At 53.3% G+C, this 23,824-nt stretch overlaps 2 protein-coding genes across 6 annotated transcripts in view; one reads left to right on the forward strand and one right to left on the reverse strand.

Moving 5' to 3' along the window:
- Positions 1 to 12,826, forward strand: part of MEAF6 (MYST/Esa1 associated factor 6) — a 33,595-nt gene extending 20,769 nt beyond the window's left edge. The window contains exons 6-8 of one of the 4 annotated variants that reach the window (XR_013557639.2): positions 3,580 to 3,637; positions 4,262 to 4,295; positions 4,917 to 6,490. Coding sequence is in view for 3 of the 4 variants with exons in the window: in XM_078452069.2 (XP_078308195.1) it covers positions 3,445 to 3,474; positions 4,262 to 4,295; positions 4,917 to 4,925 (73 nt within the window). In the remaining variant the exon portion in view is untranslated. Of the gene's footprint in view, positions 1 to 3,444; positions 3,475 to 3,579; positions 3,638 to 4,261; positions 4,296 to 4,916; positions 6,491 to 12,499 lie in introns of those variants that run through there. The other 3 variants (XM_078452069.2, XM_078452070.2, XM_060622800.3) reach the window with 3 other exon arrangements.
- A 1,023-nt stretch (positions 12,827 to 13,849) lies between these two features.
- On the reverse strand, positions 13,850 to 22,892 carry ZC3H12A (zinc finger CCCH-type containing 12A). Of its 2 annotated transcripts, none has more exons than XM_060622794.3 (6): positions 22,744 to 22,892; positions 21,418 to 21,889; positions 16,866 to 17,005; positions 16,148 to 16,382; positions 15,597 to 15,703; positions 13,850 to 15,418 (listed from the first exon to the last, which is right to left on the reverse strand). In XM_060622794.3, exons 2-6 carry the CDS (start codon positions 21,807 to 21,809, stop codon positions 14,544 to 14,546), a joined length of 1,749 nt encoding a protein of 582 aa, XP_060478777.2. In that variant the 5' UTR covers positions 21,810 to 21,889; positions 22,744 to 22,892; the 3' UTR covers positions 13,850 to 14,543. The 2 variants fall into 2 exon arrangements, with proteins under 2 accessions (XP_060478777.2, XP_060478778.2); XM_060622795.3 differs by lacking the exon at positions 22,744 to 22,892 and adding an exon at positions 22,029 to 22,596.
- Positions 22,893 to 23,824: the final 932 nt, after the last annotated feature.

Below are 23,824 nucleotides of genomic sequence, written 5' to 3' on the forward strand. Positions count from 1 at the left end.
CAGCTCCAGGCTCTGAGCTGTCAGCACAGAGCCCGACGCGGGGCTGGAACTCATGGGATCATGACCTGAAGGGAAGTGGACCGCTTAACTGGCTGAACCACCCAGGCGCCCCAGGAGGCTGCACATTGAGAGGAAAGGGGAAGGGCAAGGAAGGGACGGAGCTCCCTGTCCTCCAGTGTGCTTCTGGGCTGGCTTGTTCCACAGACGTGTAGGATGTTCCTTCACACGCACCCAAGGCATTCACGTTGTTAGCTTCGTGGTTATGGCACATGGGGATAATGTAGAATGAATTTAAACTGGTTTAAGCCTCCTAGGCATCAATAGATTCTTTAATTCTTCTAAAAATTTTTCTTGTCAATGGTGGTGGTGGTTTTTAGACTGCAGAAATAGTATTTCCTCCAAATGGTGACTCAAGACTGCTGCTCAGCACTTTCCTGCAAACCAAAAATCACTATGCCAATCTCGTAACTGCAGTAACAAATAGCAAAAATTGCTTATCTTTTTTTGTGTGTAGGTTATAGGCTATATAATCACTGTGGTAGGACTAATGCTAACTGATCACAAACAGTAGCAGGGAACCATAATCTTTTTTTTTTAGAGAGCACGTGAGTGGGGGAGGGGTGGAACAAGGGGCAGAGGGAGAGAGAGTGAGAATCTTAAGCAGGCTCCACGCTCAGTGCAGAGCCTGATGCGGGGTGTGACCCCATGTCCCTGGGATCATGACCTGAGCAGAAATCAAGAGCTCAACCTCAGCTCAACCAACTGAGCCACCCGGGCCGCCCCCCACCCCCCGAGGGAACCATACTCAAAATATTTTTTTAAATTGTCAAGATAATTGTCATGCTCTGTGTTGCTTTTATTAAATTTATTCCAGTGTCATTTTAAAGTAATTACTCTTTTCCTATTTCACAGTGTCCTGAGTAGGGGGAACATTCCTTGAAAGTTTCTGGATGTTTCTTCCATTTGTGGTACAGTAGATAGCTACTGTTTATTATAGGTAATCCTTCCCTTTGAAAAAAAATTTTTTTTTAATGTTTTATTTATTTTTGAGACAGAGAGAGACAGAGCATGAGCAGGGGAGGGGCAGAGAGAGAGGGAGACCCAGAATCGGAAGCAGGCTCCAGGCTCCGAGCTGTCAGCACAGAGCCTGATGTGGGGCTTGAACTCATGAACCGTGAGATCATGACCTGAGCCGAAGTCGGACGCTTTACCGACCGGTGCCCCAATCCTTCCCTTTTTTTAATGCCATGATCAGCTGACCGATAAATGGAATTAAGCATGAACTTAACTTTCCTCCTGCAGGCTTCTAGTACTAGTAGATTTCCATAGAAAAAGCATTTCTTCCTGCCATTTTTATAAATACTAGGATTTATAAAGATCTTGGATGTTAGTTATTGCTTTCACAAATGACATTTTCTGTCTGGAAAGCTGGAGCCTTTTGTCACCCGCCTGGTGTGGTATCTGGCCGGCCTCCTCCCTTTGGCTGTAGGCGCTTACCTGCCCCAAGGGAGCAGAGTGGAGCTGATTTGCCTTCTTTCTGTGTAAACAGGTTCAGTGCACTGGAGTGGCATCTCAGTGGCCAGTTAAAGTTCTCAGATTCCTGCCATCTTTGGTCAGGAAGTGTCCAGACCCCTTGCCCCCTGACTGATGTCTCTCCTAGTGGGCATGGGGCTGGGGCTGGAGTGCTGTATTTGTACACATTTGAACGTTTGCACCCCGAACGGTATTTGTATCTCCCCCGCAATGTGCCACAACCCTCCCCCCCACCTATTTAGATGAAGTCAGTTGTAAATTATTTCAGCAAATGTCTGAGTACCCACTGTGTGCCAGGCCCTATTTAATATATATTTTTTTTAACGTTTATTTATTTTTGAGACAGAGAGAGACAAAGCATGAACGGGGGAGGGTCAGAGAGAGGGAAACACAGAATCTGAAACAGGCTCCAGGCTCTGAGCTGTCAGCACAGAGCCCGACGCGGGGCTCGAACTCACGGACCACGAGATCATGACCTGGGCCGAAGTCGGCCGCTTAACCGACCGAGCCACCCAGGCGCCCCTGGCCAGGCCCTATTTAGTGCTGAGTAAACCAAAGTGGAAATAAATATGAAACTTGAGCAAAAAGGAATAACTTTTGGATTTGTCCTCCTTAGGAATATGAACATTTATCAAATAATGTTTAGCATTCACAAATGATCACCCTGTTCTGAATTCTTATATTTTACATGGTATCTGAACAATAAGTCCCAGCGGCTGTAAGGAAGAAAGTTGCAATAATAACTTACAGCTGTTCTTACAGGTCTTTACTAATATAAAAAACCCTAGAATTCTTCCAGGTAGTTTGCGAAGTTTTCTTTAGGTGGGTACAGTCTACTTTAATTTGCAAACAAAATTAAGTTAGGCGGAGAGTTATGTTGTTGATAGTTCCTGGTTGGTACACTGTGTGCCCTTTCCCAGATGCCGTAAGTGACACGGTTGCATAAGGGATACCGAAGTTATGCTTTCTTCCAGCTTCATTCTTGCAAACATGGGCTAGGAGGAGAATACAGCATTTTGCATATTGTTCCAGCACCTACCTACGGTGTAAAAGGTGTTACAACAGCCAAGGAGCCGGTGTCATGCTCAGGGTTCATGTTTGCCTTGGAAGTCTGCCCGGACCGTGGTCTGTTAGCAGCGATGGCCTACACAGCCTCCTCCCCTTCACCGTTCCCTTGCAGATCCCCGAGGCTTGGGGGCTTGGGGAGATTGGCTCTCCTTTGTTTTAGTAGGGGGGGTGCCGTCGGTTTGGGTGTTCGAAGTCCTGGCCCTGACAGGAACAGTTAGCTGTCATCGCCAGTTCAGGGGCAAAGTGACTTGCCTCTGCAGTTTCTGGAGCAGGCCTAGCACTGAGGTGATTCGTTTGACCCTGGGCCTCTAGGATGAATGCTGTAGAAAGAGGACCGTGTTCCCCAGACATGCCTCCAACATAGAACTTGAGTTCAAAGTTGCAAAATGCTTTCTTTTTAAAAAAATGTGTGATGTTTTTATCTCTTATGTTGGTCAAAGTATATTGTGCTGAATTGTTAGTACTGTCTTCGAAGCACCTTTCATTATATGACTAAACCCTTCATTCTCTATTTCTTCTAATGCCCTATTTATATTCTTCATGACAATTAAATATTTTACAAGTTCTAACTCTGAGTCTGGCAGCTAATAGAGGGCCTGCAGTTACCTCGTTTCCTAATGAAATAACTTTTCCTTTCATAGTCTGCTCTGATACAAAATCCAGGAGGGAAGGGACTCTCCCAACCACAAAATCTTGGGTGCTTTGATGTTTGAAACTTTATCGCTTAAGATTCTGAAAGCTGATTTTGTTTCTACAAATCTTGCTAGGGTGGCTAATCGACTAATTTATTCAATTAGTATATTAATTTCTATTGCTTTCTTCCTTTCAAATGCTGCCCCTCAGCCCGTCTGGCATGTTTGATTATGACTTTGAGTAAGTTTGATTTGAATTAGTATTTGTGCTGTGTTGTTTAGTGTGTAGAGACCGATATGCCTTTTTGAGACCTTTCTAACCCATAGTTTATCTGTTTAATTGTAGGTATGTATATTAGGTTAGGCTGGGAAGTTTTTTTTAAAAACAGAAAAACGTGATGGAGGTAACATTTTATTTAATAACTTAAGCAAAATTAAGTAAACTTCACTCTTATGCATTTTAATTTCTTTAAAAGTAGATAACCTTTACTTTTAATTCACATTTAAATTGATTTTCTGGCTTTGCTTCGTAAGGAGATTAATAGTTTAAGATCTTGATATTTTGCTTCGGAAAGACCTAAAAATTGAAATTTGTTTAATTTCTTTTGTGTTTCCTGTCCAGAAATACAAACTCCTAGTCTCTTTCCTGTTCTTAATCATTATGTGTCTCAGTGATTATCAGTGATAGAGTTACAGAGCTAACACATTAACTGTAGAGCATGCCCTCTTAATCCAATCTCTTTAACGCCTAGTTTTGAATAGTTTTAAAATGATACGGCTTTCGTAACTGCTGTATATTTCTTTTTGTCATCTAAGTCTGCCTTGCGGCAAGAGTATCTGCTTATGTTTTTAAATACTTGCTCAATAATATCTGGGTAAACAACTAAATGTGACATAGTCTAATGAAGAATGTGGATTTTACTTAACCAAATAGTCTTTGTTATAGCTTGTGCCCTATGCAGTAGCTGATTCCTGGCCCCTTTTTCTGTAAATTAAAATGCAAATATCTTTTATCTTTTCTATCACAGGATTGATCTGAAGTTAAACAAAAAACCACGAGCTGTAAGTATCAGCCAGACCATTTCAGAGAGACTGGTGATTTTGTAGATGATTAGAACCATGTGTTTGTCCTCAGAGCCCGAGTGCTCCTGCATGAGCGCGCTCTCTCTCTCTCTCTCTCTCTCTCTCTCTCTCTCTCTCTCTCTCGTGTCTCTCTCGTGTCTCTCTCGTCTCTCTCTCGTCTCTCTTGTCTCTCTTGTCTCTCTCGGGTTGCAGCTCTCATTTTGAAGGCCGGGGTGTCCATTTGGGCACACTTCAACTTGTAGGTGTTACTTTCTTTTGTATTTTGGGTAGAGAAAGGGGTCACACATTTTTCCTGAAGAAAAAGTCCTTTTGATTAAAGAATGAATTACTACTAGGATTTTTTTTTTTTTCTTTCTTTCTCTGATTGGTGAGCTCAGGGGGCCTGATAAGGGCAGCATTGATGTTTTGGTCCCTCTCTGGACTTGGAAGACAGGCCATTTTCAGATGTGAAGTGTTGTCTGTTACATTTGAAGTAGAATATTTGGCTACAGAGCAACCCCCTAGCAGGGTTCTTTATGGGTGAGGTTTTTTTTTTTTCCCCCTAGGTTCAAACTGATGTTCTACTGAGAGTAAGTTGGGACTTTGTTTTTCTCTCTTTAGGACTATTAGAAGACTCATTAGTGCAGAAGCTTCCAGGCTATAGAGCCCTGCTTCCCTCCTCCGACCTCACAAAGATAAATATCCCTCACCTGAGTGTGCGGCCACCCACCTCTGCTTTCCCAGACCCAGTGCCTGTGACTCTGAATAGTTTGTTCTGAACCGTGGTGACAAGTCATTTCTGTAAGACCACATTGGATCATTTACTTTGTGTCATTTTTGGTAACAGAACAGCAAGAAGACCAAGACGTGGTTACAATTCCAGCAAGTTGCTAACTGTGCGTTTTTCCCTTCTTGGAATGAGTGTCTCCCCCCCTCCACCGCCCCCCCCCCCCCCAAACTGGCTGGCACCAGCTTCGTCTGTGATACCCATCGAGACTTGTTCTCCGGTTTTGTTTTATGCTGAAAGTAGAACATAGGTCACATTTCAGAGGGAGGCTGTAAATATCTGGCATTTTCCTATTTTGTTTGTGTTTTATTATTTTTCTATTGTTTTTACCATCTTCTTTTCTTTTGGGACTTTTTGTAATGCCATTGTACAGCTCATACCTTCCTGCTGGCATATCTGATCGTCCGCTTCGCGCAGTTGCCACTATTTTTAACAGAGAATGATCTGGTTTACCATAAATAAGATGGGAAACGCGGCTCTGTGTTTTTTTTTTTTTTGCAGGGGAAAGGTAAAGAGTGTTTATTTAATAATTACCTATCTTAAATCTTTCTGCGTTGGAAGCAGTTTCATGTTCAAGGAACAGGAAAAGCTGAAAGACCTAAGTTTAAATCAATCCTTTTAAAATATTTTTATTCTTTTATATAAATAAAATTTCACAGGTGTTGACTTCTCATGCTTTACTTTTAAACCTGAGATTGTTTTTTCACTTATTTTATTTATTCATATCATGCCTGATGGAAATTTCGTTCATTCTCCATTTTTCTCTCTTTGCTGGTATCTGCCTGATTAAACATTGCTCTAAAAATCATTAAGGCATATGGAAAGGCTCTCAGTTGCGCCCAAAGCCAGTAACGTATGGAGTTCTTGAGCAGAGTGAAAGATAGGATCCGCGAGAGCCAGCGATGCCCGGCAGACCCCCTTCCTCACCGGGCCGGCCGGGCTGAGGATCTTGCCGATTTGTTGAACTGTCACCTGCCTCTTGAGTGGTGCTCTACCTCGGCTGCTCACTGGAATCACCTGGAGAGCTTAAAGACCTACCGATGCCTGGGCCCTCCCCCCACCAGAGACTCTGACTGGGGTGCAGTCTAGTTTTGGGGATTTCCTTCCAAAGAGTTCCTGGGATTCTGATAAGAAGCCAGGTTGCGAACCACTGCATTAGGAGTGTTTGATTGAAATCCTATGTTGCGAATCAGTCTGTGGGATAAGATTTGGGGCCCCACCTTTCCTTTGATGCTGTTTAGTCATAGTCCTTGATTTATGCCCATATCTTTGTTAGAAAAAATATGTTCCATTGTGATAATATTGGTAGAGCTGAATACGGATGGCATCTGTTATCAGAATGAGTCTACCTTGTCGGATGTGCAAACGCTTTCAGTCTTGTTCTCTAATAAACTTTTTTTTTTTTTTTTGACTCTGTGGCTAATTAGATGTCTTTGGCTATGTCTTTGGTAAGAGGACTCCGGTGTCTGCATTTTTAAGAAAATAGTTTCTTATATTTAGATTGTTCCTTAAAAAAAGAAAGAAACAACTGTAAAACTGAAAACAATGGGAACCAGAAGCTTTCTCTGTCCTTTGTCAGTTTCTCCCTTTCCCGGAAGAGAGGAGTGGGGGTTCCTACAGTTTCCATGATCCCAAGGAAAAGCACACAGCAAACCTGAAAATATTTCTGACTCTCTGACATTTGCTGGAGGTCTAGTCGGATTGCAATTAAAAAGATGTATTATTTAAAAACATACTTGGGGCGCCTGGGTGGCCCAGTCGGTTAGGCCTCTGGCTTCGGCTCAGGTCATGATCTCACAGTTTGTGGGTTCGAGCCCCGCATCAGGCTCTGTGCTGACAGCTCAGAGCCTGGAGCCTGCTTCGGATTCTGTGCCTCCCTCTCTCTCTCTTCCCCTCCACTCGCCCTCTCTCTCTTTCTCTCAAAAATAAATCAACAGTTAAAATTAAAAAAAAAAAAAAAAGTAAATAAATAAAAGCATACCCCTGTATGTGAATACACGTGTATGTATAATCATGGTTAGAAGTAGGCTGCTTGCTTTATTCTTCTTTTCTCTATAAAGTTTTAATCATTGATTAGGGGACCTGCCAGTTGTCCTGAAAGCTGGCCACAGACCGAGGATATTTACGTCCTGAGAGACTGCTTGTGTCTTTAGATTGGGGAGGTTCAGGAAAGAAACCCAAGAGATCCTGCTTACCGTGCTTGTGATGTTTGTAACTTTGCTTATTAACTAAGTTTGTCCACAAACATCCACTGGGCTGATGACCTCGGAACCGGAACAGTGCCAGGAGCCCTGAGAGGGGCTTCCTTCCGGACAGGTCTTCACCAGGTTACTTGGGTTTGGAATGGTATTTTGCTTTAGGCCTTTAGTCTTCTCATGTCCACATCGGGAAGAGATTGTCCTTCGCTCCTTTTGGTAGTTATGAGACATTTTAAAACACCCAGGCACTTGGTAGTTGTATTTTGTGTCTTCTCCTGGAAGGGAGGTGTCTGTACAGAGCTCCCTAGGGAGTCTCAAGTATGCTCTTCCAGGGGCTGAGGAAATAGTTTGTTGAAACTCAAAATGTTCTCGGGGCGCCTGGGTGGCTCAGTCGGTTGAGCGTCGGACTTCAGCTCAGGTCATGATCTCACAGTTCGTGAGTTCGAGCCCCATGTCAGGCTCTGTGCTGACAGCTTGGAGCTTGGATCCTGCTTCAGATTCTGTGCCTCCCTCTCTCTCTGCCCCAACCCACTCGCATTCTGTCTCTTTCTCTCTCAAAAACAAATAAACATTAAAAAAAATTAAAAAAAAAAACAACTCAAAATGTTCTCAATAGCATCTGACCCTACAAAGTTGAAGATGGAGAGCAGGGACAACCCACCAAGTGAAAGATCGGAAGCTCTTCTGGGGGAGGGGCCGAGGGAAGCGCCGTAAGTTCGGATCCGGCCCGTACAAGCTGAGCGTAGGTTTTTCAGAGCTGCTGTATGTGTCTTGGGTGCCTTTCCAGTGCTTGCACAAATTGAGCCTTGGGGTGCTCTAGAATACTCTGTTAAGTAGTCTATAGAGAGTATTGTCGATATCTCAACCTGTGCGGTGAATAAGGGCATTGGAATAAATATTAAAATGGCCAAACTTTGAAAGGAGTAAATACGCTGTTTTGAAACACGCTGTGACCTAGTTGTTCTGCTTTTATTCTTGACTGCTCTGCCCCTCAGCCTCACTCCAAATGACTGAGGCATTAATTACTACATGTAGAAGTTCACCTCTGAAGCCCGACTCCAGGGCCACTGCCCTGGCGCAGTGTGGAGAGAGAGAGAGTAGCTTTGTGCTTCTTTGTACACAGTGACTTCTCCCAGATTGGTGTCCTCCTCAGTGCCTGGGGAAGATGCTGTGCGTGGAAGATGCGGAGAGAGTCGGAAGGAATTGGGATTCTCATTCCTGTGTTAATGTCAATGTGCTCGTGTCTGAATTTCTAAATGGGAAGCTTCATGATTTGAAACCGTTTTCACTTGGCTTCAAAAACTGCTTCTGCAGGGGCGCCTGGGTCGGCTCAGTCGGTTGGGCGGCTGACTTCAGCTCAGGTCGTGATCTTGGGGTTCGTCGGTTCGAGCCGCACATCGGGCTCTGTGCTGACAGCTGGGAGCCTGGAGCCTGCTTCGGATCCTGTGTCTCCCTCTCTCTCCCTCCTCCCCCACTTGCACTCTTTCTCCCTCTCTCAAAAATAAATAAAACGTTGAAAAAAGTTAAGAAAAAAGAAACTGCTTCTGCAGAGTAAAGGTTCTCACTGCTAAGATAGCCGGTGGTATGGATGCTGATCCCCACTTCAGCTCAGGGTGGTGGTCCCCAGGAAGGAGGGTTTGGAGGATGGCTCATGGCAGGTGGGAAGAACATATCGGGCCTTCGATTTGTATCCATTTTCTGGCTCAGCCTGTTTTGGTTCTCTGAATGTGTTGTGATACAGTCTCCGTAAATACTCATTAGTACATGTAGATAATTCATAAATGTTCAGTTGAACCGCAAGCAGTCGCTGACATTCAACCGTTTTGATCTTCAGAATGGGCAGTTGTCATGTTTTAACAACACGCACACGTTGTGCTCTAAGTGTTGACTGTTCGTGTACTAGAATAAACTTTAGAGGACCCCCCCCCCCCCGCCCCGCCCAGGCCAAAATAACCCTCTTCAGATCCCCACCCCCACCCCCATAACTTACTTCTGTACCTTCCTCAGGCTTTAAAATATTTCATTTGAATAAGTAACACATGCAAACGACATACATTCAAATAGGGCTGGAGTAGGGTCAAGGAAAAAAGTCAGCCCACCTGTCCCTCAGCGACTAGTTGTCCTTCCCAGAGGCAGTTCATTGCGTGTCCTCCCAAAGGAGTTTATTCGCACACACGCATGTGGCTTTTACAAAAATGGTGGCATACGTTTTTGATCTAGTAATCCAGCTTGGAAAGTGTTCTGTAAATGCAGCCGCCTCACTTCTGTCGGCTACTTCACATTCCTTTATATGCTTACACCAAAATTTATGTAACCGGTCTTCTGATGGCATGAATGCTCTTTTCCTTCTTTTGCCATTTCGGGCAGTATCATGGCGCCTTCGGCTTTGCAAACAGGATTCTTAGCAGTGGGATTGCTGAGCTGTAGAGAATGTACCAAGGGGTTAAAACACGGATCTCACTGTGATTTTTATCGCCCCAATCACTTTTGAAATGTGAATGCTTTGTTTTTCTCCCTTTCCTTATTCCTCCAGTTCCTGAGGATTTTTCTTGGGTTATTTGTTACCCATAGGAGTTGGAATTTTCTGGAGCTTCCCGTTTTGTAGGAGGCGTGACCGTGACGTCTGGTGCCGCTTTGCCAGGTGGAGCTGCAGACGCCATTAAGAATTCCCATTTTGGGGGCACCTGGCTGGCTTAGTTGGTAGAACTGACTTTCGATCTCAGGGTCATGAGTTCAAGCACCGCATTGGGCATAGAGCTTACATTAAAAAAAAAAAAAAAAAAAAAAAAAAGAGGGGCACCCGGGTGGCTCAGTCAGTTGAGCGTCTAACTTCAGGTCATGATCTCACGGTTCGTGAGTTCGAGCCTCACATCTGGCTCACTGCTGTCTGTCAGCGCAGAGCCCGCTTAGGATCCTCTGTCCCCCTCTCTCTGCCCCTCCCCCACTTGCGTTCTCCCAAAAATAAGTGTTACCAAAAAAAAAAAAAGTATTAAAAAAAAAAAGAATTCCCATTTTTGCCTTAGCACTCTCCATATTATTCTCTTTAAATTCTTGTTTTCAGATCCTATTGGAGATGCTTGTCTCTTGGCATTTCGTTCAGGCCAGTGCTGGTGGCTGTGAGGGCTGAGCCGCCCCCTGCTGCACAGACAGTCATACCAGGAGGTGCCAGCAGGTGGCAGGCAGAGCACCATAAGCACCCCTGGCCTTCAGTGGGGCTCTTCTCTGGACAGCAGCCAGAATCTGAGCCGCTGGACCCTTCCCAGACCCAGCAACATGTCGGAGTCAGTGTGGGTTGCTATGGGTGGCCTGATCCTTTTCTTCCACCTTTGCAGCCATTTCTTACATGGGCAGACAACTTGAGATGGCCAGCAGCTGCCTTGAGAAGGGCTCCAGGAAGCCACATCCTAGGAGGACAGCCTGAGGCCTCCTCCCCATCCAGGAACTAGCTGGAAGGATTTACATATCCTGGCCTGGGATGGCTTGAGTTTCCTTAATTGCAGGGCTTTCCTTCCTGTCTTTTTCAGCCAAATCTCCCACACCCTTCCCTTGAACAAGGAGGTCCCCTGAACAGGCACTTACTCACTGCTCTTAACTCCACCCACTCTGCTCTGGTCTAGGGGGAAGAAAATGAGCCAGAGATTTGAGAAGCCCCAGAGAAAGAGTGCTAGGATCCTGAGACCGCCTTGTTTGGGGGCAGGAGCCCCCAGGGGACCAGCCGGGCCTGGGGTTTGGGCTGGTGGCTCCACCACCCTCCCCACACCCACCTCCTAGATTTGTGTTTCACTGGGTCCCAGTTTCTCTGATGGAGGCCTGCCCACCCCCTCCTTCTGGGCCGGGGGCCCTGCCCTTCTCTGTAGGGGAGGGGACATGAGGGAAGGAAGTGGCAACTGCATGGTCAGCAGTGGCCTCTTCTCAGCCACTGCCCCACGCCACCCTGAGGGAGACCAACAATGTTCGAGGTGCTAGCAGTCTCGGGGTGGGTGGCCTGGGAGAACCAGCTACTCCCCTGGAGCCTCAGAGCCCTCCTGCTCCTGGCTGAAGTTCCCCAGCTCTTCGGAGACCACTGGGTGTTCCTCAGGCTAACAAAGTGGGATGGGGACAGAGTGGGCAGGGACTCTCATCCGTTGGGGGCCAGGTCATTCTCTGCCAGGGAGGCCAAGGTTTCTGGAGTCACCCTGTGCCCCCAGCAGGATTAACCCGCATTGAGACAGCTGGCAAGGAGACTCAGGGCCTGGCCCCAGCTGGTAAGAGCCCCAGGGTGAGGTGGGGGATGTGTGGGAGGGGGTTCGGGAAGGGCTGGCAGGAGGCCATGCACCGGGAGCTCCCCAGGATCATTTCCCAACAGGGCAAGGATTTGCATACTCACTGGTTTCCCCACCAGCTTCTCAGCTTCTAGAACCAGGAAGGCAGAGGAGGAAAGGGCACGCGGGCAGCCACCTGAGTCTGATCCTCTCCATGCCTCGGTGGCTTGAACTTCTGTCTCAGGATCAGTTCCTGCCCTGGCACCCTCTCCTTCCCACGAGCCTGTGGGAACCTTACAACTCTTTTGTGAGGCAAGCCAGGGAGCTGAGGGAAGTGAGCGGCCCAGGGCCACACGGCCAGGACTTTTCCCTCTCAGGCTGGCACCACACCAACTGAGGTATCCTCTTGTCAGTCTAGAGAGATGCAGGGATCCTTGTGTCCCTTTTACAGGTGGGAACACTGAGGCCTTGTGAGGAAAGGTGCCTCAGCGGGCAGGGCAGGAGGTGGTGCGGAGCTTTGCAGTGACAGCCCAAGTCATGGGAAAGATACATCCTGGGCATCGGGCCTGGCTGCCAGATTGAGAAAGAGGCCCTGGACAGAGCAGCTCCAAGCCCCGGATGGCTGGCACAGCCAAGCTGGGTGCAGGTGCAGGCCGTCAGGACCCTGGACTGACTCAACCCTCGCCGGAGCCCAGACTCGGCTGGCACCTGCCTCATGGGCTCTGCTGTCCTTGTTGGTGCTGGTCAACGAGCCAGCAGGGCCAGGCACAGCCTCTAGATATTAGCCACCCCCGGTCTAGCCCCGTTGCCTGCTGCCACTGGCCTGTAGGACCCTTCCCCCATCCCTCAAAACACAAGCAGCAGCTTCCTGTTCCATACAAAGCAACAGAGGCCCATAAAAAAGCCTTTTATCTGGAATACAGTCCTTGATGGGAAGAAAGTATTTTATAAATAAGGCAATGACATTTCTTTGTGCAGATAAAACCTTCGAAAGAGGCTGGAAGCAATGGGCACGGGGCGCCTTGAAGAGCAGGTGTGGAGGCTTCGAGATAATGTTTGCTGAGTTCCTTCCCACCTTGCGCCTGGGTTCCTGCCCAGTGCAGGCTTCTAAAGAATGTTCAGGGTGAAGAACGAAGCGGGGGCCTAATGTGCAGGGAGATCGCCAGTGTGGCATTTTCCTCAACTTGCCGCACAGCTGTTCTGTGCTAGAACAGTTTCTAAAAAAAATACAGATACTATAAAAGCTTCATAAACAATAAGTACAAATTAGGTGAGATGTTCAAATATAGAATTATTAAAACTGTATTTTTCCATTTTGCCCTGTTGATGGTGTTTGGGGATCATTTGACAGCCCCACTTTTCACTTAAATATTTAACATTCCGGGCGCCTGGGTGGTTCAGTCGGTTAAGCGTCCAACTTCAGCTCAGGTCGTGATGTCACGGCCTGTGGGTTCCAGCCCACATCGGGGCTCTCTGCTGACAGCTCAGAGCCCAGAGCCTGTTTCAGATTCTGTGTCTCTTTCTCTGCCCCTCCTCCGCTGGCGCTCTCACTCTCTCAAAAATAAACATTAAAAATTTTTTAAAAACATAAAATATTTAACATTTATATCTCATTTATCCATCTGGGGGAAAAAAAAAGAAAAAATTCATATATTCCTGGCTGACTTCCTTCTCGGGGCAGATAAGAAGGTTGAAATGGTGAGGTGAACACAGCCCACAGAGAACGACGCCGGAGGCTCTTTAATGAGCACTTACTATGTGCCAGGCGTTGGGTCACGCACTCAACAAGCATGCTCTTGTGTACCCCCTACAATCCTGTAAGGTGGGTACATTATCACCACTTCGCAGATGAGGAAATGGGAGACCCAGAGTGGGGTGGTCACTTGCCCCAGGTGACATAATTGGGGTGGCAGAGCCAGTTCTTGAGTTTAGGACCAGGACCCCTAACCTCCCGCTTGGAGGTTAGCCTGGCACCGCCTCTCCAGGCTGCCCCCCCAGGCGCCCCCTGCTCCGCTGTGCAGCTCGGCCCCTAGAACACCGCAGTGTCTGGGAAGATGGTGCCTGAGCCGAGCACCCAAGGGCTTCCCCACCCCCTTCTCTCCCAAACTCTCCTGGAAGCCCTATTCTCAGCCAGATAGTTTTCTGCCCTCGGCTCCGGTCCCAGGACGGAAAAGGGGAACAGCCCGATCCTGCCTGTGTCGCCCCACCGCCTTCTCTCAGTAAAGGAAGCCTCCGCCCCCGGGGGCTGAGCACTTTGGTGCCCACCTGCCGACCTCTCGTTGCCCAAAGGCCGGCTCAACCCCCGGGTACAACAAAGACCAGCATCTCTTAAAGGGGCTCACATTGTACTTTATTGACGTGTTAAGGGAGCGCAAGGACTTCCACTTAAAGTAGTTAACATGACACCTGTACAACACCAATACGTGTCCCCACCCTCGGGGAAGGGTGAGAGGACTCAGTATAGAAGGAAGGGAAGAGGGGGTAGGGACAGAGGGCCCTTGGCCCGCTCCCCCCACCCCACCCCCGGCGGGGGCAAGGGCGCTGCGAACAGAGTGGGTCAGAAGGTGGGTTATTAAGAAGCATCTTGCTTACTAACATGAGGCCCGGTGCCCTGCGAGAGCACTGATGAGGCCTCATTGGCGTACAGGAGGGGCCCTTGGAGGGCAGGCACACAGTGCCTAACTAGCCAGCCGAGGCCGGCATCCCAGGGGTGGGGCGGAGGTGGGGGGTCGTGCGCAGGGCCCCCAGCCCAGGCCTCTGCTCCCCACCACCTCCCTCCCCGCCCTCTGAGAGAAAGGAGGGTTTGGGCTTCAGCCACGGACTGACGCCTTTAAGGCGGCGTCTCCTTAAACTACAGATACAATGTGCATCAACAGGGTGATCGTTCCTGCCCCACTCGGCAGCCGGCTCCAGGTGCCGGGTGGGCCAGGACCAATCCTACGGTATCTTTGGTTTGTGGGTTCCCTTCCCTACTTTACTCCTCCCTCTGTCCAGCCTTAGGGCTGGCAGCCGCACGGCTGGGTCACTCGCTGGGGTGCCCGGGCTGGTAAGAAAGGATCTCAGCAGCCAGCCGCTGGGGGTCCAGGAGCTGAGGGAAGCGCCCCATCACGGCCTCCACCAGGTGCGGGGGAAACACCCCACACAGCTTGATGTACACACTGGCTCGCTCCTTGGCTAGGCTCCCAGCCCCGGCCCACGGGCCCCGGTCGGCCCCTGGGCCTGGCACCTGCCGCTCCGGCAGGACTGGGGTGGGTGGGGGCAGCTGGTACGGCTCAGACCAATACTCTCGGGGTGGAAAGGCAGCTGGCGGCGGGGCATAGTCAGCAGGGACACTGAAGTGGCCGGCACCCACGGCCCGTCCAAAGGTAGGGAAGGCTGGAGTGGCCGGGAGCTCGGCCCCGTAGGGGCCGTAGCCAGCATAAGGGCCCCGAGGCGGGCCGGGTTCTCCAGGGCCTCCTCCTCGGACCCCCCACAGTTCTGACATCTGGCTCTCCAGGGAGCCGATGCCTGAGTCCAGGCACTCTTGGGAGTTGTATGGGAGAGAATCCAGCGTCTGTGGGAACCAGTCTGCGGGCCCAAAGCTGCTGCCGCTGCGCCCGCTAGGTGGGAGGCTCCTGCCCGCTGGGGCGAAGGTCTGTGTCAGACCCTCTCGGTGCGGCCCTGGCGATGCCTGGGCTCCCAGCTTCTTCCCATCTAGGCTGCCCTGCTCATGCTCTGCCGGCAGAGAGCCGGGCTGGGATGAAGGTGAAGGCCGCCGGCCACTCTTCTCCTTGCTTGGGGCCCTAGGGAGTGAGAGGAGGGCACTGGCACGGAGCTCATCAGCCACAGAGCGCTGGGGGCGGCTGGGCCGCTCTGGGTGGAAGAACCGGCATTTGATCCCATAGGTGCATTTCCTCCCTGGAAGAAAATGAGGGGGTGTCTAAGCAAGGGGTTCCAGAACCAGGGCTGGGAGGGGGAAAGGTGGGGCACAGGAAACGTGGGGCTGGGTGGGCTCGGAGAGGAAGCACTCGGGGGCCCAGGCTGCCTTGGATGAGAGAGGAAGGGGAAGGAGTGAGGGGGCAGCTGGGTCTCTTACCATAGGGACACGGCTGCTTCCGGTGCTCGGCTGTGAGTGGCTTCTTCCGCAGGAAGTTGTCCAGGCTTGGCCCGTGACGGCCCAAGGGGTCATCGGGGGGCATGAACCTGCAGGGTAGGTGGGAGAGCAGCTCCGGAAACTGCTGTTCGTCCTGCAGGACACCTCTGGGCCCAGGGCGGGAATGCCCCAAGGGAGGGGAGGAGGACCCCGCCAGGGCAGTTCTCTTGCTGGGCACTCCCTGAGGGCGTGGGGAGGCCAGCAACCTGAAAATCTGAAACTAAGGCTGCATCCATCCGCCAGCCTCTGGCCAGAGAGCGAGTGCTGGGAACCACTGACCAGATCCTATCACAGAAGCTTCGGCAACTCCACATTCAGATCCCCTGGCCTAGCCTGGCCCCTTTTACCTGGTGGTGAGTTCCCTGCACTCACTCCCAAAGCTGCCTGGATACAAGGCCGCGGCCCCAGCAGAGCTCCCCGCAGCAAAGCCCCGTGCCAGAGGACACGTCTGGCTTCTCCCCCGGGACCCCGGGGCCCGGGAGCCAGGAACGTACTTGTCGTTGACGAAGGAGTACATGAGCAACCGCTCCTCGATGAAGCGCTTCCACTCCTGCCGCTCGCCCTGGAGGTCCCGGTACGTGTCATTGGAGACCACGATGCCGTCGGACTCAAAAGCCAGCTTCACGATGAAGCGGTCGTCATAGCACACCACGCGCTTGCCGCCCACCCGGCGCGACGGGGTGAACACCAGGATCTTCTTCTTCTCCAGTTCCCGCAGGATGTGCTGGTCTGGGAGGCAGTGGCAGCACAGGTCAGAGCCCCATCTGGACCCAGAGCCTCTGGGTGGCCAGGCACAGGAGCTCCGAACTCCAGGTACACCAAGGCAGGCAGGGGCAGAGGACAGCAGAAGCCAGGAAAACAAATGCTGGTCCTTGGGGCGTCTGGGTGGCTCAGTCGGTTAAGCACCCGAGTTTGGTTCGGTCACGATCTCACAGTTGGTGAGTTCGAGCCCTGCGTTGGGCTCTCTGCTGTCAGTGCAGAGCCCGGAACCCGCTTGGGATCCTCTGTCCCCGATTTCAGTGCCCCTCCCCGCCCCCCTCACTCATGCTCGCTTCCTCTCTCAAAAGTAAACAAACAGTAAAAACAAAAACAAAAACAAACCAAGCTGGTCCCTGCTTGAGGCCCAGAAGTGGTCAGTCACACCCAAACCGTCTCCCTGGGGAAAAAGCCCGGCTGGGGCAGTGCACCCCCCCACCCAGAGGTGCCACTCACCTGTGATGGGCACGTCAGGTCGAGGCTGCTCCTTCCTCCAGGATGGTACAAATACCGTAATGTCTGTGTGGCCCCGCTCCAGAAACCAGTTCACCGCCAGGAGGATGCCCCGGCAGGAGAACACCTCCTTATTCCCGTGGCTGGGAAGAAGAAGGGGCACAGGGTCAGCCCTGGAGGATGGCTGGCCTGCCATCCGGAGCCGCAGGCAGGAGGGCGTGGCTCTGCGGGCCCCTGCCCTGGGCTCAGCTCACTGCCCTCTGGCCCAAGGCCTGCATTCCCTGCTGGTTCCCACAGCGTCCGGGATGGCCAGACCGGGGACTTTCCCTGAAGTTCCATCTCCCGACAGTGAGGAGACGCCCAGGAATCTGGCGGCACCCGCTTCCCATGTGGGGGAGGGTCAGGCCGCTTGCAACACACCTGGGGGTGGGGGAAAGGCTCTGGCAGCCTTCTGGTTCCCGCCCCACCCGGGGGTGCTGGGACCACGGGGACGTAGATGCACACAGGCACACTGAGTCACCACCCCTCCCTCGGCCGCTGGGCGGTGCTGCGGGTGGGGGTGGGAAGGGACGAGCCCCAGCTAACTGAAGAGAAACCAGATTGTTCTGGATTAAACGTGGATTAAAGTTCAGTCCTACACAAGCCCCAGGGGCTGGGACTCAGGAGGGCGAAGGGGAAGGAGCCAGGATCCATTGTCCAACACAGGCCGGCAGTGACAGAGTGGGAGAGGCCACTGAGGAGCCTTTCAGTCTGAAAGTGAAAGGGCATTGCTTTTCCTCCCAAGACTACCAATTCCCCCAAACGCCCAGACCCAGACCGCCCTGTCCTTTCCTCACCCTTCTGGGGAGGGCATGACCTGAGGCAGAAAGACAATCAGGAAGACACCAGGGGACTCTCTCTGTTAGCAGGGGAGCTGGAGATGGGACACTCCCTGCTGTGGTCTGATGACTGGATTTCACCCGTCCAAATGTGGCTGGATCCAGAAGCCAGCCCCGAGGGGCTGCTAGCTTGCTCTGGCTCAGTTTCCGTATCTGTAAAATGGGCCTGGTAGCCTGCAGCCTCTGTAAGAAGGGCCCATGTCAGCAGCATAACTTTCCTGTTTGCTTGAGGCCAGAGACAGTCCAGCAACGTGGAGGCTTCCTGGAAGGATAAGAGGAGGCCAGGGGACCCCCCAGGGAACCCTGGGTGTTGTAGAAGGGCTCTAGGCCCAGGCTGGGGGCGCTGGACGGGACCAGCTGCAGCTCCCTCCTCAACAGCCCCTGCCCCTCATTCACCCCTCCGTGAACAGCTCTCAGTCTCTTACGCTTGGTGAAATTAAACAGAATAAACGTTACACAAAGGAGGCAAGGCCACAGCCAACCACATCCTGTGGGTAGTTTTGGGGTGGGTGATAGCCCCACGAGAAGATAGAGAGGTAGGTGGGGCAGCTGCAGGGCACGGAGGCTGTCTGGGGGATAGGCTGGGGCTCCCGGGTCTGAAGGTCTCCATAAATCGTAGGGGGGCAAAGTCCAGCTGAAGGCAGCGCTCATCCTTGCCAGGTGGCGGGGCCTCCCCACTGTCCACCAGGCTTCTTTACAATAAAAAGTTCACATTTACTGAGGGCTGTGAGCCAGGCTCTAACCAAAGTGCTTAACACTGAATTGTCAGCAAGCCTCTGAGGAGGGTGCTATCATCAAAGGCCCCTTTCCCCTTCATTCAGATGAGAAGACCGGTCTACAGAGCACAGAAGTTGTGGCAATGGTGAAACAGAGACGCGAGCCCCAGGCCTGTGCTCATAACCACCACGGGTGCTGATGCTCAGACAGGTACAAAGTACCAGCCCTGGCCTTGGGGCAGATGGCGGTCAGCGGGCACCAAGCTCCCACTGGGGGCCAGATGAGCCCCGCACCTTCTGTCTTCATCCTTAACAAAGCCACAATGAAGGAAAGCCAGGCTCTGCGACTCACCCAAGGTTCCCTAGCTGGTGGTAGGAGACAGAACTTGAACCCACATCTGGGGCTACTGGCTTGCTGTTCTAGTCCCTTAACAGCAAGACCTGAAGTTTATCTAGCAGAAGGAAAAGCCCTCAAATTTGAGTCTGAACAAAGCGCTAAGAGGTAGGGGCAGGCTGGGAACAAGAGACAAGAGTGCAGCGGGCAAACTCCTGCTCTTTGGGACCCGTGTGAAACGGCACTGCCTCGGAGAAGCCTCCCTGACCTTCCAGTATGGCTCAGGTCCCTGGTTTGTCTTCATGATGCCCCTCCCTGGGCCTTCTGCTGTCTCCGCATTGGGAACGTGATCATCCCCTGGCTCGGCTCCCTGGCTCAGGTAAGCAGTCAGCACATGCACCCACTGACCTGCTTCTGTACACACGTATGTACGTGCATATGGCCCATCCGAGGCCAGCATCTGCCAGCCCTAGGACTTCATGCGATGCCACAGCTTTCAAGGACAGAGTACTGCCTCTGGGCATCAAAAGCCTGAGCTGGGGACAAGTCTGCCTGCAGCTGTCCTAGCCCCGAAAGCACTCCTGAGGCAGGTAGGGAGAGCCTTGCTCTTGGCAGGAGTAGAGCCCATGATGTAGTCCCTCAAGTCAAGCCAGGCCAGGAGTGCCTCCCTAGAGCTAACTTTAGTCCCTCTTGTTGCAATGGAGGAAGCTGTGCTGGCACAGGAAAACCAGACATCCTCCCTCCCCCACCGCAGTCCCATTCGCCCAGAAGGTGAGGGAACTGGCTAAGATGTGTGAGGATGTAGGGACTCCGGCTCAGCTGCTCCCACCCTAGGATAGAGGGCAGGGCTAGGCCAGGCTACCCAGGTAAAGAGATCTGCCCGGGCTGGGCCCAGCTACAAGAGAAAAATTCCCTTAGAAGGAAACAGAGGTGAATTTCCCCACGATTTGCATACGGTGGGGGCTGGTCTGTCTGCCCTTGGGGGCGAGGGCGGCAGGGCAGGAACCCAGCAGCAGCTGAGACAGGAAGTTTGAGGCAGGAATTCCCCTCCTGCTACAGCCCCAGCTCAGAAACCCCCAAGGCGGTGCCTCTCCGGCCCAGCTCCCCTCGGGGCCACCCCCCTCCTCCCGCCCAGGCCCCTCCTCCTCCTGCCTGGATACAAACACACACAGCACATGGCTGCCCCTGGGGAGGGAGGGGGTGGGAAGACAGTCCTTGGCAGGCAGCCTTTGCTTGGTACAGCCCACCCAAGCCTCCAGGGGAAGAAGTCACAGACCTATATGCAGCTCCTCGCCCAGCCACAGGCTGCTGGAGCCTGAGAAGGGACCCCTAATGCTCAAAGCACAGACTGTAGCCAGCTGCCGCTAGCCGTGTGGCAGCCAGCTCTACCCAACCTCCCACCTAGGCTCAGCCCATTTCCCAGACGGGAAGACTGATCCAAAGGTGGCTAGAACAGGCCACCTGCATCCGTAGTGAGCTGGGCCAGGACCAGCCCTACAGCTGACTTGGCCCAGCTGGGCCGGGAGTGGGAGGGGCTCTGGGTACTGAAGCCTTAGGCAGCCCACCTGGGAGACCCCTCTGGCACCAAAGAGCCCTCTCCAGGCCCCACCCTGAGTCTGGGGTCTCCCTCTCCACACCCATTGGAACTTTTCCTGGTGAACGATCCACCCAGCCCTGACTCAGCAACCACTTTGGAAGGACCGGGAGAAAGCAGGGCCAGAGGGAGCAGCCTGGATTGAAAGCAGGCTTGTGCTCCATGGGGTCAGTGACAGCCGTGGCCCCTGGCTTCACCTGCCCCCATTCCCTGTGACAGTCTTCGTGGAGAGGGGACTGTTACTGGGATGGAGTCCTGGCTTTGGCCCTGGGGCCCAGGTGCCTCATTTGCAGCAGAGGCAACCCAAGTCACAGCTGACCTGCCCACACCCCCCATGTAAGCCAGATCCTTGAGGTCACTCTTGGTCACAGCGACAAAGGCCTCAGTACCTGGGCCTGCTTCCTTGGGGGTCCAGGTCTGGGACAACAAGGCCTCAGAGGCCCCAGACCCTAAGTAACAGCAGTAAGAACAACTACAGCTTACTGAGCTTCCGTCTCTCTCCAGGCTCTGTGCCGCCCCTCCTCACAAATGTCACCTGAGCAGGGGTTGGCTGGGTCTTACTACTGAGCAGAGAAAGCTCACGGACATCAAGTGACTGGCTCCTACACGGAGGAGCTGGCCCCACACTCTACTCTCCTTACACCAAGCTGCCTGATGTCACAAGAGAGGAACTGAGATTGAGTGCTGGCCTTCAGGGAGAGACGTAGTGCATAAGGTGAACTCCAGAGACAGAAGGGCTTAAGTTCGAATCCTTGCTCTACCACTTACCAATACTGAGCCCATGAGCACGTCTTTGAGCCTCTGTTCTCATCCCTAAAACATTCCTAACAGACCCACTTCCAAGACGCCATAAGGATTAAGGGAGTCTCTTGGCACATCGTAGAGCCTCAATAAAAGGCCTTCCCTTCCTCTAGATGGGTCTGTGAAAACAGGTCACACTCCTTCCTGAAGGCCTCTTTACCACAGGTGTAGAGACACATGGCCACCATTCCCAGCCACAGGCCCTGGTCTTAGCCCCAGAAATGACACGTACCTCATGGCCACATTGCTCCCATCGATGACCACAGGCCTCAGGTCACTGCCCTCCTTGTTCTCCTCTGGGGGCGAGGGCTCCAGGGTGGGAGCCTTGGGGGTGCCCCCACCCCGGGGGACCAGGGGGAGCTGAGCAGTGGGGTCCGGGGAAGCCTGGCGCTCCCGCTCGGCTGCTGACCCATGTTTGACCAGCTCGCCCAGCACCGTGTTGGTGTCGGCCTGCACCCCCAGTTTCTGCAGGACACTGTGGATCTCAGCAGATGAGTAGCCTAGCTTCCGAAAGAAATCAACCTTCATCTGTAGTTCCACAGCCGATGCCTCCTCAGTGCTGGGCTCCTGATCCGGCCTGGGAGTACCTTGGCAGCTACGACTGTCAAGTTCCCACAGACTCATGGTGGGGCTGGCTTCCTGGGTGGACCTCTTTCCACCTGCCACTCACAGCTCACACCGATGGAAAGCACCTGTCACAGCTCCTGTAGGACAACCACAAGAATTAAAGATGGGAGTGGCTCTCTCTCCTACCCCTCTCCAGCCCCTACCCCACCCAACAGGTTGAGACCACACTGACTGGTGGCAACGGGCAAAGCCGGCCGCACGTGTCACCTCTCCTACCCTCTCGAAAGCTGTCCCAGCTAGAAGTCATCATTCCCAGTATATACAGGATGAAGCTGAGCCACAGACTTCAAGAACTTGCTTAAGGTCATCCAGCTGTTAGCTGGTGGCGCAAGGACTTGAACTTAGCTGTCTGACTCTACTTCCTACCCCGCCCCTAGTCCCGTGGCAACCCTGGGGAGCCAGAAGTCCTGGGAGGCCTCGGAGGACGTCGCCGCGCCCCCACAGCTGCGGGGCGGGGCTCTCTGATGGAAACCCGGGGTTGGAAGGCGCTGGCGGGGGGGAGGGGGTACCGGGGGCTTCCCCGCTGAGGTCAGCGCCTCCGCCCGCCCCGCGCTCGGAGCCCAGGCCGAGGAGGCGCAGGGCCCGCGGCCGGACTCCCCGGCCGGGGGGGGGGGGGGGGGGGGGGGGGGGGGAAGTTTCCGAGGCGACCCACTGGCGAGAAAAGTTGCTGGGAAACTCTGGTTGGCCGCCGGGCGCGGGTGACGCGGAGGCTGTCGCGGCCCCGAGCTCCGCGGCCCCTCGGCCTCCCTCCGGACCTCAGCCCTCCTCCCCGAGGCTCCCCCCAACTTGGGCTAAGTTAGAGGGGTTCCCGGGGACCGGCGAAATCGGAGAGACCCGCCCCACGTCCCTCCCCTCCGGACCGGCCGGAGCCCTCCCCGCGCCGCCCACCCGCCCCCGGGGTCCGCGCCCCCCGCCCCGCCACGCGCCTCACCCCGCCGAGCGCCAGCCGCGACCCGCGGCGTCTCCATGGGGCCGAGTCCTGGGGGCGAGGCCGGTGGCGCCTTTATACGGAGAAGGCAGGTGGCGTTCGGCACCGTGACGCGGAAGCCGGGCAGGGGAGGCGGCTGCCGGCCCGGGCGGCAGGGGGCGGAGCGGCCACCGCCCCTTCCTGCTCCGCCCCCGCGGCGCCCCGCCCCGGCCTCCGGCCCCGCCCCCGCAGCCAGTGCGCGCCAGCCGGCCCGGCCCGAAGGGGGGCGGGGACGCGGGACGCCGCACGCAGGACGCGGCACGGGGCCCCCGCGGCGCCGACGTCCGCGGGACCGGAGCGCACAGCCCGCCGGCGTCCGGGAGGCGTGGGCCGAGCCAGGTGCGCGCGGACTCACCGGAGTGCGCACAGCGATGCGAGGGCCGGTACAGGTACAGCCACGCACGTTCAGACCTAGGAGCGCCCGACAAGTCCGCCCCGACCGACCGCGGGACAGTCACGGTCGCGCTGAGTGAATCAGGTACACAGAGGTTGGTGTACACAGCGTTGGAGGTAGGTCCATAATTGCAAAGACAGGCACCTTTCAGACTGAGACAGGGACAGTCAACAGGCACACCGTGACTGGAGCAGGTACACAGCGGTGGGGTCGTGGTGAGGACACTTAGCAGGATAAAGTACAACCAGGAAGTACACAGTGACCGAGGCGGAAAACCAGGCAAAGAGGTACGTTTACACCAATCACCATGTGAGCGGTCACAGAATAGTCTCTCACGGCTCACGGATGCCACCCACCCCCACCGTGAGAACGCTTTTAGGTTCCCAGGTCAACCAGTCAGGGTCTCTTACTGGAGCACTTTCCACTATTAACCCATGGGCTTAGAGGAGGAAAACAGATTGCTATGCCTATTTTACCTTGGAGAAGTTCAGAAAAGGCCTAATTGCCCCATTTGGAAAGGATTGGAACTAGGGCTAGGAGCTCCCATTCCAGGGCCCCGGGCGTCATCTTTGCCCTTTGCCACTTTCGAAATTACCAGTGACATAGGGCAGTGGGGAGACTCGAGAGAGGATGGGACCTGACACCTGCCCT

The sequence above is a fragment of the Panthera onca genome, chromosome C1 (assembly GCF_046562875.1).
Source record: "Panthera onca isolate mPanOnc1 chromosome C1, mPanOnc1 haplotype 2, whole genome shotgun sequence".
Lineage (NCBI taxonomy): Eukaryota > Metazoa > Chordata > Mammalia > Carnivora > Felidae > Panthera > Panthera onca.

What these genes read in the sequence shown, in the direction of transcription:
- ZC3H12A (XM_060622794.3), bottom strand. Translation starts at nt 21,809, where the DNA reads ATGAGTCTGTGGGAACTTGACAGTCGTAGCTGCCAAGGTACTCCCAGG. An exon ending in TACTCCTTCGTCAACGACAA is followed by an intron (nt 15,704 to 16,147) that starts GTACGTTCCTGG and finishes CCTACCCTGCAG; the next exon opens with GTTCATGCCCCCCGATGACC. An exon ending in GAAGCAGCCGTGTCCCTATG is followed by an intron (nt 15,419 to 15,596) that starts GTAAGAGACCCA and finishes ATTTTCTTCCAG; the next exon opens with GGAGGAAATGCACCTATGGG.